This window comes from Phoenix dactylifera, chromosome 8, assembly GCF_009389715.1.
Source record: "Phoenix dactylifera cultivar Barhee BC4 chromosome 8, palm_55x_up_171113_PBpolish2nd_filt_p, whole genome shotgun sequence".
Lineage (NCBI taxonomy): Eukaryota > Viridiplantae > Streptophyta > Magnoliopsida > Arecales > Arecaceae > Phoenix > Phoenix dactylifera.
The window spans coordinates 10,439,712-10,455,356 of record NC_052399.1 but is presented as its reverse complement, the minus strand read 5'-3'; the positions used below and the strand labels follow the sequence as shown (position 1 = coordinate 10,455,356).

Sequence of the window (15,645 nt, the reverse complement as noted above, 5' to 3'; positions counted from 1 at the left end):
TCGCTAGGCACGCATCCCTCCTTAGGAGATGGCACCACATCGTACATCTTGAAAAATTATCTGATTCAAAAAAGAAAAAAAGATCATCTTAATCAACCATCATATGACCAAGTTATGGCCTCGAGATATTTATTGCATAATTTGGTTTCTTAATATGTCCGGTCTCACTTCGGAAACCTATTCAACCCTACTCGTAGTAGCCAAAGTAATTCATGTCGAGTCTGATGATCCTTTTGGATTACTCATATGTGCTATTGCTTAGTGGTTGCACCTTCCAACCATTTGCATGGAGATTCATTCTTCCACCATCGCTCATTTTTCACAAGAAATATTGATGCATTATTAGTTGTCGTTCAAAACTTGTTGATCCACTAGAACTTAATTTGAGCTATTGTTTGCTAATCAGCATATACCATTATAGATGTTTGTATGTTTATCATCCTAAGTTATTCTCATATATGACTTGTAAAATGTTATCACCTTGCTCTGCCAATGTCTAATTATAGATATATATTTTTGTATTCCACTTAATAAATGTTGCTTAGAACACTATACTATTATGTCTGCCTTTGGATCATCTTAAAAGATTTTGTTCAACTTTTGTCATCCAACTCTCAGTATTCTCATATTTTGTCGGAAATAGATCGGGCAAAGCTTGACTACTTCCCTAAGACCTATGCTTAGCTGGTAATTATTAAGTTTATACAACCTTTTAGGTTGTTATAAAAACAATGGAACGAAGGCATGACTGTAATCTTTTAAGGCAAATACATATATATTTTTGTGTTCCACTTAATAATTGTTGCTTAGCAAACTATACTTTTATCTCTGATAAAAGTGTTCGAACATCTGCTAAGTGTAACAACCCAAGCTCTCACCTAAAATGACTAGCCAAAATGTATTATTTGGGTTCTTTGATTGTGTATAAGTACCCAAGATCTATCCAGCTAGGAGCGGCCAAATGTATTTGGAGGCCTAAGGCCGTTTTATCTTTGAGGCCTTTTCTAAATGGGCCGGCCTAAGGCGAACTTATAGGAGGGTCTTTTTCTTTTTCATTTTATCTTTAAGGCTTTTTTTACGGTGGACCTTCTTTGAGCCGGAGCCTTAGGCGACTTAGGTTGAGTTGGCCCTGTACCCAGCGATAACCGATGTGGGACTAAACATACTCCTGTATGGGTTCTTGCACTAAGCCCCTTTACTAACTTCTTTAGTGACCCAATGATTAGGAGAAATGGTAAAAAGCTTTGGTAGCCCTTATATTTTTAGTTCGGTTTTTCATTAAAACCAGCGTGTGCGTGTGTGCGCGTGTGTGGTTGTTTGGCCTTTTTTTCTTCTTGCCATCGTTTCTCCAAGACTTGATGCGGGTTTTGAGACTCGAGTGAAAAGTTGCGCTCCCTTCTTTCCATGTTAAGTCGAGGACTCTGCATTAAAATAACACGGAACCCGATATGTTAAACTCTAAACATCAATTAATCACTCAGTTGCAGCAGTCAGGTATGAATCCTAGTTTTAAGTAGGTGTGGAAATTGGCATGGCATAGAAGGGGAATTATTGGATATGTACAGAAGTATTGTGATATTTGCCTGGATATTATGGAGGACTACAATCATGCTGTCGTTGGTTGTTCCTGGGCTTCGAGTTGCTGGCAGCAGCTGAGATACACGTCGAGGTTCCCACTTCTTTTCTGTACCTTGCGGTTCAAATATCTGCAGCTATGGTAGAGGTGGAATACTGTTCTTTGCTTGCAATTATGTCTTGGCTGATTTGGACGGCTTAAAATGAAAAGGACTTTGCACTGCATGACACCGTCCTCTACTCAATTAGTGAGAAAAGCCTATTCTTATCTTCTGTGTTTGTAGGTTGCGCAATGCCAGCTTACTTCTAAGATTCCGTCAAAGAACGGGGCATATATATCTAATCAAATTGTGTCGTGTTGCCCTCTCCCTTTGGAATCTTAAAAGTAAATACTGACGCCGCTGTAATAGTGGATAGAGCAACTTCTGGTTTTGTAATTCGTGATAGTTTGGGCCAGTTCATAACAGCCGGTGGTAAGATTTATGCTACCCTCTTCAGTCCCTTATGCTGAACTTGTCGCTGCCTGGATGGGGGCCATGGGGCTCCATACTGCTGTAGTTGATTTAAAAGCTTCGGTGGCATGGCTGAAGAGGGGATTCCATAACTGTGATTTCCTGGTTTTCTAATCCTTTTGTTTGCAGGAACCTGAAGCTTCCTTTACTAAATGATATATCTGAATGGAAGGTTTTTGCTCTCCCATATTTACCGAGAAGCCAACCAAGCAGCAGATTTTACAGACACAGCTGCTTTGAAGGGAGATTGTTTTTGGACAGCAAAGGATTCTATTCATCCGAATCTCTTTTCTATGTTGCAGGCTGATGTTTATGGGATATCACACGGGCGAAGAGGCTGGGTGTTCTACCACTAATATAGTTTGAAATGTATATATAATCTGAAGATTGTTCTAATATGATGGGGTGCTTTCCTACATATGCTTCATATTTGAGTCTTTTCTCTATCTATGGTGTTTCAGCTCCATTTGTTTCACTACATCTGTGCATGTGCTTCTATGAAACCATAGTTCAAACTGTCAGTTTGGTTTGATTAGGCTGAAGAGGTATTACTAGATCTGTCGACCGACGAAGTACGGAAGGTATTATTTTCACTTCTTTTTGACAACTTAGTGAATAAGGTTAGATAGAGTAAAGGCAATTGGAAGTGATCCTTGTCAGGCTGAATAGAATTTTGCCACGATAAATCATGCTAGATTGTGGAGGTTTAGGCTGAAGAGGCAAAATTCGGCATAATAATGATGAGCAGGCTGAAAGATCAAGACTTAACTGTGATCAACCATAATATAAGGTATATACAGTCGAATGATAAGTAGAAGGAATGAATTGAAGCAACTGAATTGATCTCAAATATATTTTCTCTAAGTAAAAAAGACTGTATTATAGGACAAATAAAGAGAGGCGACCAATGCATATATGTTGGATAAGCCAAAAACAATAAGATATGATTAATGATTTGGCAGTTAATGCAGAGCAACTATGCAAATGAATGTAGAGTAGTAAAAGAGTACTGGTATCAGCTATCAGAACTGCTAGGAATGAAAGTGATAAGAATCATCTAATTATTGACTTCCAATGATTCTAACGACGCTTAACAAAAAGCATCGGCATAGCTCTTTTCTTCATTTCTGGCGCTTTTAAGCGTCGTAATATACCGATGCTACTAAAAAGTATCGACAAATTTTGGTGCGCAAGCCAATTACAAACATTTGTCGGCATATCAAAGTCAAGAATTACTCTTTTCCCTATAGTATTCTAATGCTAGAATGGTTGTTTTTGTGAAGGATCACTGTGTGGGTTGGAACCATGTTTACTTTAGATGTATACAGCATGATTCCCCCATTGTCATCTGCAATCCAAATGTATCTAAGGACTCATTTGATTCACCAAAAAAATGTTCCTTTGCTGAAATATTTTTTTTGAAAAATTGATGCATAGGTGTATAATATCTAGCAAAATAATTTTACATATTTAGTTGACCATTAAAAAATGTCCCATTCCAGAATAGTTGAGGATCTATTGTTTAACAAAATTATATAAAATATTTATTATGTTCTTAATAAAAAAATCTTATCTCATACTTTTATAATAAAAATATCCCAATTTCTAACCCATGAAAAATCGCTTTTCTATATTCTATATATATATATATATATTATAAAATATAAAAATCTTATTTTTATTAAAAAAAATTTTGTTGAATATATATTTTTTCCTCTGCACTTACCGTAAATCAAACGAGGAGTACAAGGGGGTTGGAAACATGTAGAGAGAGAAAGAGGGGAAACGAAGAGGTTTGATGTGATCATATGATAAGATTGGGTGTAGTTGGTATTGTCCGGGTACAAGACAGGTTGGGATGGATCCCTTTTTTTTTTTTTTTGTTGCTAGTTTGCCACCTAGCTAATCATGCTCTGGTGTGGTGCTCCTTAGGAGCACAAAACGATAGAGGTTGCAGGAGGTCGGGCAAAAGGGAGAAGAAACAGGGAGGGATCTTTTGAGGGGTCCCATATTAAAGGCGTAATTTTAGACTTCAGTTTCCATGCAAAGAAGATAATTCGACACGACACAACGAAAATGATCTCCACTCAAGAGAAACACATGAGCATGCAAACTTGGCATCGTGAGTTTAATATTTTAAAATATAACAAAAATCAACAAATCCCCTCTTACCTTTTTTTTAGATTTTCATAAATAATCTTTCTATTTACAAAAAAAAATCAACTTTTTATCTGAGTAATAGATTTTTTTTTTCTGATAATTTGTATTACAAATCTACTGTACTACATGATGCCAACGCCTTTAATATGATCATGCATGAGATGCATCTGATCTTTCCTAAAGTGCATCGTTGTTAACTATCAGATAAAAATTTTTATTTTTTGCTCTAATATTTAAATAAATTTTATTATTTAAAAAAATAAAATTTTGTCCTATAGATGGTAATTTAAATAAAATATATAGCAAATATTGAAAATATACATCACGATTTCAATCGATATACAAAATTTATAAAAGCCTCTCAACATGTAAAATTGTTTTGTAGTAAAAAGAAAATGTTATATTTTCTTACAAAATCAAAAGATAAATGATTGTTCATATAAAATTTACACCTTTATTGACATATTTTCCTCACCCTTTTTATGTAAAAATATATTATTATTGTTATTGCTATTATTCGTTAATTTGATTGTCATTATCATTATCATTATTAATATTAATATTAATGGATTAAGGGCCATTTTGCATCATAGTGGAGGTGGTGATAGGAGCCTCATGTTCATCTCATACCAAGATTAGATGGTAACCAAATAACAAGTTCTAGCAATTGAATACCATCCATTACTATGAAAAATTTATTATTTGGGGCCATTTGGAACATAGTGGATGTGGTGCATACAAGCCTTATGTTCATCTCATACTAGGATTAGATCTGAGCCAGATTAACATGATTGAGCAATTGAATACCTTCCATTACCGCGAGCGGTTTAGGCCACTGCAGAAGGTTTAACATGAGCATTACATTGGTTTTATGGGTAATCTCCGGTTGAATCGACTAACAAACGCTACATAAACCTTTAGAAATTGAATACCTCTCTAGGATAGACTTTAGAAATATAATATCCATTTAGGCATCGCTATTATTTCACAAAGTTAATTACAGCCCAGCATTCCCTAATTGTCACCCTAATGAGAACAACCATCATTTCTATGCTGCCTCATATGAGAAGTGTAGAGCCACCGAGGGTCTGAGAGTTTGTCCTCAGCACACAAAGACATGGCCTTTGGGACCCCAAAATGCAATTTGCTTTTAAGTTTTGATGGAAGCTTCAATTCTGTTCCAGTGTTGTCTCGTTGGGCATTTCTTGGTCATCCACTATCTCCTCAGGTTTTGGAGGCAAAACCTCAACCACCAAATCCACCAACTCTTGAACTTGGTCTATGCCTTTAGCCTCATCTCTTGTGAGACGCTTATCGCAGTGCTCTATAATCTGCAGGACCAATAAGCACAATTAAAACAAATGAAAAAAAAATAAATAAAATAAAGAATAATACTCTTTAGAATACTTTGTGGACTTCACTAATACAAATGATAACAACTCACCATAAAATTACTTTTCCAAAAGAAAGGGAAAAAAGTCACGGTTATATCACGGCAACTTAGTTGTTATCCTAGAAATGGTGTCTTAAATTGTGTTAGTTACCTTGCTGTCGAAGTCCAATCACAAAAAAGAGTTGGTTTTGGAGAATAAATGGTGCCGGCATGATATTCCTGTTACCATCTCTACCCTTGTCATATGATCGCTGATCTAGGCACCCAAATATGCAGACCAACGCTAAGAAAGTCTCAGAAAAAAATGAGGAAGAGTGCCAACAACCCATTTTTGAGTTTAGACATGTTATGAGCCAACCTTTTCTCATCCTAGTTCATAATAGGGCAAAGCGGAGAGTCCTATGCCCTCTATTCTGATAATATGGATACGACTTGTCGGGTGATTCTGGAAAAGGAAGTTGCCCCTCATCGGAGTCAAATTCTGGTTTGGATACAGATGATGCTAAGGGATCGGGATATTTTGTTTCAAGAGAACCTAGATATGGGCAAGAATTTGTTGGTTTTTCTGACTCAAGCCATGAGGGCATGACAGGCCTTGATTTTTTTTAGGAGAGTCTCAAAGGAATATCCACACATAAAACAATAAAATCAAGTTTAGGTAAAAACTCTGCATATAAATGATTTCACAGCTTGTTGCAAAGTTCTTTGATAAGACTCCATTAAAGATATCAGCCACTTCTTAGCTCTGTACCCTTCAGAGCTAGGGCTGTTAACGAGCCGAGCCGAGCCCGAGCCTCCGCAGGCTCGGCTCGGCTCGTTTCACCAACTCCCCGGCTCGGGCTCGGGCTCGGGCTCGGTACCGAGCCCAGTATTGGGCTCGGGCTCGGGCTCGGGCGGCACAGCTCAGGCTCGGGCTTGGGCTCGTGAAGCTGGTTTGCCCGAGCCCGAGCCCGAGCGGCGAGCCCGAGCCCGAGCCCGAGCCCGCCCCATCCCCATCCCCATCCCCATCCCCGTCCCTGTCTCCGTCGACCGTCGGAGAGAAGAACGAGCAGCCGCCAGCCGAGCTCAGTTCCGGCGGTTCGTCGGAGAAGAATGAAGGAAGGAAAGAAAGAAAAGAAGAAGAAGAGAAGAAATAAGGTTAGAAAGAAAGAAATAAAAAAAAGAGAGAAGAATAACTCACCTCGTCGCATGCGGCGGCCGCCGGCTTCGGCCGCGAGCACCGCCGGCACGGGCTTCGGCCGCAGGCACGGCCGAGGACGCCACGGGCTCGGCCGCGGGCGTCGCCGGCCGCGGCCCGACCCTCCCGTGCGAGGGACTCCCCTCCTCTGTGACTCTGTCGCAGTCTCGCCGCCGTCGCCGGTGGAGGAGTCGGCAAAGAGGGGAAAAGAGAGAGGGAAAAACGGAGAAGAAAGAGGGGGAGGGACAACCCTATCCAGTCTCCGATCGAAACATCCGGAACCGAGCTCGGCATCGGCGGCGGAGGGAGGCAGCGAGGCATCGGCGGCAGAGGAGGAAGGCGAGAGGGGAGGGACACCCGGAGGGGAGGAGGGGAGGGACACCCGGAAGAGGGGAGGGGAGGGACATCCGGAGGTCCCGGACGCTTCTGGAGAAACCCAGAACTCAGAAGAAAGGAGAAGAAAAATAAAAAAAAAAAGAAGAGGAGGTGGGACTAATTAACGGATTGGGTTTGGGTTAACGGGCTAAGTCCGAACCCAAACCAATCCAATTCGATTTTGGAGCCCTCTTTTGGGCTCGTTTGGGCTCGCGAGCTGCTCGGGCTCGAGCTCGGGCTCGGGCTCAGATTTAAACGGGCCTCATTTTGGGCTCGGGCTCGGGCTCGTTTGACTAACGAGCCGAGCTCGAGCCGGGCTTTTACCGAGCCGGGCCCGAGCCGAGCCCGAGCAGCTCGGCCCGTTGACAGCCCTATTCAGAGCTAGGAAAAGCAAGCTTCATACCTTCAGAACACCAGGTTGACAGTCCCTTACTGGCCTTCGAATGACAAGCTTACTGAGACCATTTCTGTGTTGATTCTGAAAGGACTTCATGGACAGGACATGGATATCCTTCTGATTACACAAACATAAATTTCAGAGGCAATTGATCTTTTCATGTGCAAACTGCAAAAAGTGACACAACTCAAATGAAAGTGGATCATGGTATTCGATCCAATGAGGTGCTGATGACACAGAAACATGAGCAGAAACGGAAGCAGAGTACTCTATAACAGGGTAACAGCTAATGGACAAAGTGGCCGACAAGCATTACATGATCATTTTGCTGAACACAGATGAAAACCTATGTTCTAATCTCTGTTTATGAAGCATGTAGAGTAGGATTCGCATGATGAAGCATAACTTCCTTACTGAACTTTGTTAACTTTTAAAGATTAAATTTTTGGAGAATCCTTGAGAGGGATCTAAACATTAATAGGACAAAAAAAGGCGGGGCCATCCCTGTAATCCATTATTTGGTAGAAAGATTTAACATGCATGAATCCCTGGAATAATATCCAAGGCATTTCAGCTCCTGGAAGGCCAGACTGTCATCGATGGTAGAGATAAAAAATAAGTAAATAACCTTTCATATTTCTTTCCTACTTGGCTCAAGCATGGGATTCAATTTGCTAGGTAAAAAAAAACTGTGATTAAGTATTCTTCTGAAGAGCATAGAAACACGATTTTAATGGGCTGGCTTGCTAAATCAATGTGATCCAAGGACAGATTGATCACCATTACAATTTTTTTTTAAAAAAAGGCTGGCAGGAATGGCGAAATGAGTAACCTTTAAGTTCTACAGAACAGTAAAGAATGAACTGGAGGATTCAAGTTTTGTCTTCATCTGTATTCATTACTAATCAAAAGTTTGGTTTAAACTGCTAGTAGATGATAACAAGTGGTTTTGAAGAACAAGCTATCTCATATTGTACATGTCTGTTTTTATTTAAGATATGATTGTAGAAGTTCTAAGAAACATAAGGAAAAGGGAAATAAACATTTATAAAAAGAATGCCCAGAAACTATTCTGCATTCCAACTTCACACTTCAGAATTTATCATATGAAAGTTTAAAAAAAATAGTGCCAATTGCCTACAGTATTCTCTATCTCGCATAACTTCATACAAACCATTAATATACAAGTCCTGTAATGGATGGAAAATTTCTCTCTCCATTGAAGACTCAAGTTTTCCACGATGTGCTTAAAAAAGTTGTATGATTTAATGTTAAAAAGGATATGCATCTTTTGGCATTTCTGAGTTTTTCCAGAAGGTTCAAAACAAGATTGATTTTGTTTCAACTTTTACAAACCCAACATCTCAAGTTCACCAATCACTTCAATTGAAGGAAACTTAATCCCTGAGTTTAGGATAGATTAATTTTGACTACCTCCTCAAATTTGAAGAATTTGAAAGTTTGCATTCTTCCAGAACATATTGACAGGCCCACCACCACACAAACTAGTAGAGTTGCACTCTCTAGAGACCTTTACTGGTGGTCAACAATCTACTGGTCCCACATCAGGAAGCAATATACGTTTCTTTGATGTAAGCAGCTATGAGGAGGTCATTACAAACCTTTGTATTTGCCCCCAACTGCAGAAGAAGTTAATGAACCACTATACTGACAATAATGTCTCCATAGCAGAGGCCAATAGTTCTACACCTCTTGCTCCCCATGGAGGATAATAACTCGCTTTGTGGTCAGCCAGGATAAATATAAAGCATTATAGGCAATATTGAGGTATGTTGCTCTCGATTAACAAGTTGATATGATTCTTTTAAGAAGACATCTAATTATAATCAATGAACAAAAGATAATAAAGACCAATTATCATATTTTTCTTTCTATTTATCGTCCTTATAAGAATATCTAGTGTTTTAACATGGAAGGTAAGCCTTGGCGCTACAGTAAGATTGCTCTATTATGACTTGGGTGTCACATATTTGAAACATGGAGACAATCTCTCTATATGAAAGGTTAATGCTATGCACATCTAACCCTCTCCACACCCTGCATGATGGAAACCTCATGCACTAGGCCACCCTTTTAGTCTCTTAACAAGAAGGCGACCACGTGCACATCCCATATGTATTTCAAAATAGACACTAACAGAAATACATGCATAGTCAGCTTATTGGTTACAAATGTCCAGCTATTACCAATGTCTTCAAGCACAGTAACAAAGCAGAGGGGCAGCAAATGTATACTAAGATGGTTCTTAAAAATGTTTGCAACAACAAAGTTGGCAAAACATCACTGATGCCAACTTGCAATCTATCATCCTCCACTCCTTTAAAGCATTGCTCAACTCATAAACAAGTCTAGTGTGTGATAATTTACAAGAACCAAGAGATCTTCTAGAAAATGTGAACATGAAGGCCATCATTGCCCAACATCTTGTGTCATTGCAAGCATCAGTCATAACAGAACAATCATATCATTCCCCATATTTTGTTATGGCTTGCAAGACTTTATCTTTTCAATGCTTGTCAGGTGAAATGTTGAGGATTTATACCTCTGGCCATTAGTACAATGGCTTATCAATAAGGCCAGAAATCAAATAAATGGTGGCCACAAATCATTTTCACGTCACATACATTTTCATCTTTTCGCTTTCCTAAGAAGGCCTAGCACATTCAAGAATCCTTTTATTGTTTCTACCTTAAATGTGTTTTGCTTTGTTGCCTCTAAGCACTCCCCAATCTCCTTTAATTCAGTTAAAGCTCTCTCCTGATTCTTGACCCCAGCAATCTGACACCTGAGTCCCATGACTCCACCCTTTATTTGTCCCTACATTTTTTTTCGCCACATTGTGTTGAAATTTCTGACTCTGGGTTAAGCCCATACTTCTTATCCAAACTATTCAAGTTATCCTATAAAAATCTCATGATGATATCAAAGCCAAAAGCTGAAGAACACACCACTGTAGATTAGCATTGTTATACTGCAGTTCAAATAATCCATAAATCAATGCACAAATTAAAATTTCAATTCAACCCACCTGTATAATAGTCAACCTTACATAAAACTGATTGTGTATAAGAATGCATCTTGTAAACCTCTTAGCATGCAGTTGAACTGTGATAAATGAACTGTGAGAAGGAGCTAAATTTTATGCACAAAAAAACTTCCTTGATTCCTCGCCTAGTTCCCGACTTTAGAAACTGAAATTATTAAATTGTGATTCATAACCCATTCCAGAACCACTCCCACTCCTCTTACTCCAATTCCCCATGTCACTTCAAGCTGTAATAACAGAAGATTGTGATCCATTCATCCCCTCTTATTCCTACTCCCTCTTACATTTCACTTCTAGCTTCTCGATTCCTAATGCCAGTCCTTACAAAATAAGCAATGGTTTGATCAGTTCGCAGACCCAATCAGACTGAACAGGATACAGGATGACAGGGTTGTATGTGTATGGTTTGTCCCACCTACCCCAGTATGCATTGAGAGAAAAGGAAGAGGTTGGCTAGACTGGTATTGCATTTAAGAATTAATACTGATTAAGTACTCATGGATAGTATTCTAGTGCTTGAAAATGTGGATTTGCAAGAAACATCCTTCATGTATGTGATACTAGAGTTTTGCAAATCATAACAAGCACCCCATTCCAGGTTCCTTTTATTTTTATGTTTCCATCACAGTGTTCTGTCGAAGTTTGGACTTTCTTCGTGGGAAGAGAAATAAAATAGCTTGACCCAATCAGACTGAACAGGATACAGGATGACAGAGTAGTACGTGTATGGTTTGTCCCACCTACTCCAGTATGCATTGAGAGAAAAGGAAGAGGTTGGCTAGACTGGTATTGCATTTAAGAATTAATACTGATTAAGTACTCATGAATAGTATTCTAGTGCTTGAAAATGTGGATTCGCAAGCAACATCCTTCATGTATGTGATACTAGAGTTATGCAAATCATAACAAGCACCCCATTCCAGATTCCTTTTATTTTTATGTTTCCATCACAGTGTTCTGTCAAAGTTTGGCTTTATTAGTGGGAAGAGAAATAAAATAGCTTGAACCTCAAAAGATACTTTTAGACCCTAACTAAACAATTCTCAAAGGTTCTTGGGGTGGAAAGGGAAGAAAAACAAACAATTCAAGTATCATAGGAAGGAATATAAAAGATAATGTTCATTGAGTTTCTATCATCTTAATACAGCGAGCTCTCTTTTCCATATAAACAAAACAAGAATAAGACAATGACATCCAAGAAAGCAAGTATTCCTAAAATTACATTACTTTAAGGGCTCAAATGTTGGTGTTTTCTGTTACAACCTAAACCCAATAAAAAAAACAAAACTTTAAGGGCTCAAAGTTAGATTTTAAAATTTGATCCCTCCCAAATTTTGTGTTAGCATGGAAACTCGCAAAAACTTAATTGTATCAAGGAATTTGACATATCTATTATACTGAACTACTGCTGATTTTGTGGTGAAACTCCTTTTTGTTTAGCAAATGGAAATGGCGTATTTGTTGGCTTAATAATAAAAGTACAAGCATGCTTAAACAGTTTGATATGTACATCAAAATATCATAATATTACAAAATAATATCTGAAGAGATTATGAAAACTTTACCGGATAGATTTCAGCTTGGCCGGACGGTCTTAAATTGATAATGTTTAGCTTTTCAGCTTTTGCAAGCCTGAACTTTTCACATCTTTTCAGAAATTCATTAACTGCATCTCTTGTCTGATTGCAAGCAGCACTGTGGAAAAGGTAGTCAAAAACCTGAAATACAAAAGCCATAATGGCATCCATCAGATTTCAACACATCATTGATCTACCAAAGAAGGAGACCATCACTGAATTAACATGGACACAAGAAAAAGAGTAGATAAAGCATGTACCTTGCACTCTGATGGTGCAACGGAACCAAGGCATCCCATAGGATCACTTGTCGCCCCTCTCGACCGTAAGAAGTCAAGGACTTCAAAATTTGTAAGCGCCCCTGCATTGGCTTGTTTTCTGCAATGTAGCAACTAGCCTCTATAAGCACAACCTACCAGCATGCACAAGACATTCACCATATAGCATACTGCACACAAACTCACTTAAAATATACATCTCAATCCCAATGACCAAATAAAATCATTTTGTCTGTCTTTTCCAAGTGGGATTTTATTTGCCACTCTCAATGATAAAGTAGAACTTAGGCCATCTAATAGGGGAGTCTACAACCATGAAATAGGACACCAATTTTCGATAAGAACAGCTACAAAGCATAAAAATATTATAGCAAAACAGTGTTTGTTGTAAAGAGTCAAGCTTCAACATGGTAACACTAGAAATGTTTTTCTTTTTTTTTCTTGCTTATTGAATCATCATAGTGAAAAAAAAAGCTAGAAATCACCCATAGCGAATAGGTTAATATGAAGACAATCATTGTCTCATCTATTAGGGCTTCTGCCCTTGTGAATCCTTCTTCACCTATCAACAACTAATCCAAGGTGCTTCGAGACATAAAAGAAGCAACCATTACATATCAACTTACATCTTCATTTTTGAAGGTCAATCAAACTGAGAAGAACCTCTAAAAGACTGCAATTCCTTTTGAATTCATGCCAAATGACTGCACTGGGAGCTGTTGCCAAGATTCCAGATTTAACTATTAGAAGGAAAGAAATGATAATTGGATTCAACTAATTACCATGAGGCAAAAACTAATGCAACAATGGTCATCAAGAAACAGCACCTTTCAAGTCATAGAACTGAACATCAAAAGAAAAAAAGAAACAAAAGAAATGGTTATTCAAATCTTAACTTCAGATCGCCAAATACCCCAAAACAACAATCTAACCATGTTACCTTCTCCAAAACCAGGAAGTTAATTAAAAAATTAAAATAAAATCTAAAATCACAGTATTTTTGCCATCAAAATATACCAATTCAAGAGCAAAACCCATACTTTACCCAAAAGAAGAGCAAAATTGATCCTTTACCTCCCCTAGAAAAGGGAAAAAAAGACCATAGTTTAGTAGAAGGGATATGGGCCCAAAACAAATTATTTACTGCATAAAAAACATAGTTTCATTAAAAGTTAAAAAGGAAGATAGGGAAATGTAGAGCTTTGAGGAGCACGGTACTTCAAGCTAGGGCTTCTGACACTCGAAAGAGTAGAAGTTCCGGGATAATGACATGGTTAGGGAAGGTAAAAAGGCCAGGGTTCCCTCAGCTTAGAGATCGGGCGGGTCCTTGGTTTGGAATTTGAATGGAGGGTTTTCTAGGTTTTGGTTTATCTAATATCTAGACTTCGTTCTGTTAATATTTTGGGTTCAGGTTTGGCAATTCTAAATCCACTTAAACAGCCAATCAGGTGTAATTTTCTAAAAGTTCATATTATTGGGTTGGACTTGCCTCCACAAAATGAGCTGGGTACCATTGCCACTCCGAGGTTAAAGATACTAGGCACATGAACTCATGGCTCTACCAACCAAAAATAATAAAGACCTTGTTGTTTCATGGACAGAGATAGGATGCATACTCCACCATTTTTTTCACATGTTTATTGCTACACCAACAACTCAATGTAGATGAGCAGCAGCATTGACATGAGAAAGAATAATTAGACAGATAACTATAAGTGATGCATTCAGTCTCTCCACCCATACCATTCAATACGCGCAATTCTACATAGGAGATGGCATGGTCTGGATTTGAGTGAAGGTGCCAACCTAGCCTACTGGAAAAGTTCTACCAAAAAAGCCACAAAAACTCGAAACAAAACCCAAGTTTGATTTATAGAATCCATATGCTTGACAAGGAAAGGGTGTCACGGGCCTAGACCCTGAAGAATTATCGATAAAGCTTGAATTATTCAAAAAAAATTTGACCAGCAGAATGATTACTCTAGGTACTTGAACCAACTGTCTAATAATGCATGAATTACAAATTTCTTTGAAAATGAAAGAAAAAGGAGAAGCAACATAAATCAAAACCAAAACCACCCTTAATCAAGAAGATTATCATCATCAACTTTATACATCACAGAAGATAAATTCACAAATATTACATACTTCATCCCATGCACAAAGATGAATAATGCAACTGGTGCGGCAATTCTTCTCTCACAAGAGCTCGCTCCTACTATTGCATGGATTTCGATTATAATATACAAAACTATTTATAAGCAACAATTCCTAAAGCAAAAATTCATGAAGAAAATCGGCAAATAAAAAGCGTAATTAATCAGAAAAATCCATGGTTCACTTCACCACAGTAAAGCACTATAAAGAAACATAAATCCTTAGAAATCCACTACAAGTACGAAAACCCAGACCCAAATCTGCATCCATATTCCTTTCACAACCAAACCAATATATCAGGAGTAGCTTTCAGTTCTGTACTCAACACCGTTAGGCAAAGCCCCAAATAAAAACACGAAATCAACAGATAAAAGCACTAAAAATCGAAAAAAAAAACTACAAACAACTAAAGGACTAGCAGAGCATTTCATCAAAAAAGGGAAAAGAAGAATGCGATCCACCAAGCAGCAGAGAGGGTTGCAGCGGCGGTCCGGCGCATGCCCCGCGGTGGGCGACGGAAAGGGAGGGGGCGAGGGACGGCGAGGCGGTGGGCCGAGTCGAAGTGGGAAGGAGGCCAAAGGGGAGGAGCGCATCTCACCTTAAAAATATTAAAGGTTTTTTTTTTACACTAATATCCTTCTAAAAATTTAAATTTGTGGCAATACCTTCCTAAAATTTATATATATTTCTATATCTCATAAAATATTATTTTTTACAAATATCCTTAATACGATGATTGTTCTAATTAATAAAAATCATATTTATTTTAATTAAAAATAAAATAACTTTTAAAATAACTTTTTTATTTTTTATTCTGATCGCCTTATAAATGTTTATTTTTATTTAAATTTGTTAATTTTTTAACGACGTTAAATAACTTGGGTACATATGCAAAAGATAAAAATAAAAAAAAAGAATAGTAAAACAAGTGTTTACGAAGATATATATATATATATATATATATATATATATATATA

The 15,645-nt window shown here is 38.0% G+C and overlaps 1 protein-coding gene across 5 annotated transcripts; it reads right to left on the bottom strand.

The window, feature by feature from the left end:
- Positions 1-5,035: 5,035 nt before the first annotated feature.
- LOC103722726 (DNA-directed RNA polymerase III subunit RPC9-like) lies at positions 5,036-15,267 on the bottom strand. Of its 5 annotated transcripts, XM_008813388.4 has the most exons (6): positions 15,130-15,267; positions 13,138-13,227; positions 12,494-12,611; positions 12,222-12,374; positions 7,596-7,706; positions 5,036-5,578 (listed from the first exon to the last, which is right to left on the bottom strand). In XM_008813388.4, exons 2-6 carry the CDS (start codon positions 13,143-13,145, stop codon positions 5,417-5,419), a joined length of 552 nt encoding a protein of 183 aa, XP_008811610.2. In that variant the 5' UTR covers positions 13,146-13,227; positions 15,130-15,267; the 3' UTR covers positions 5,036-5,416. The 5 variants fall into 5 exon arrangements, with proteins under 5 accessions (XP_008811610.2, XP_038984844.1, XP_038984843.1 ...); XM_039128916.1 differs by lacking the exon at positions 7,596-7,706; XM_039128915.1 differs by lacking the exon at positions 13,138-13,227 and having other exon boundaries at positions 15,130-15,265.
- Positions 15,268-15,645: the final 378 nt, after the last annotated feature.

Excerpts from the sequence above, each read along its gene's own strand:
- LOC103722726 (XM_008813388.4), bottom strand. Across the intron at positions 7,707-12,221 it reads GCCAAGCTGAAATCTATCCG|AAGGATATCCATGTCCTGTC; the intron begins GTAAAGTTTTCA and ends TTGTGTAATCAG. Across the intron at positions 5,579-7,595 it reads GTCAACCTGGTGTTCTGAAG|ATTATAGAGCACTGCGATAA; the intron begins GTATGAAGCTTG and ends TTGGTCCTGCAG.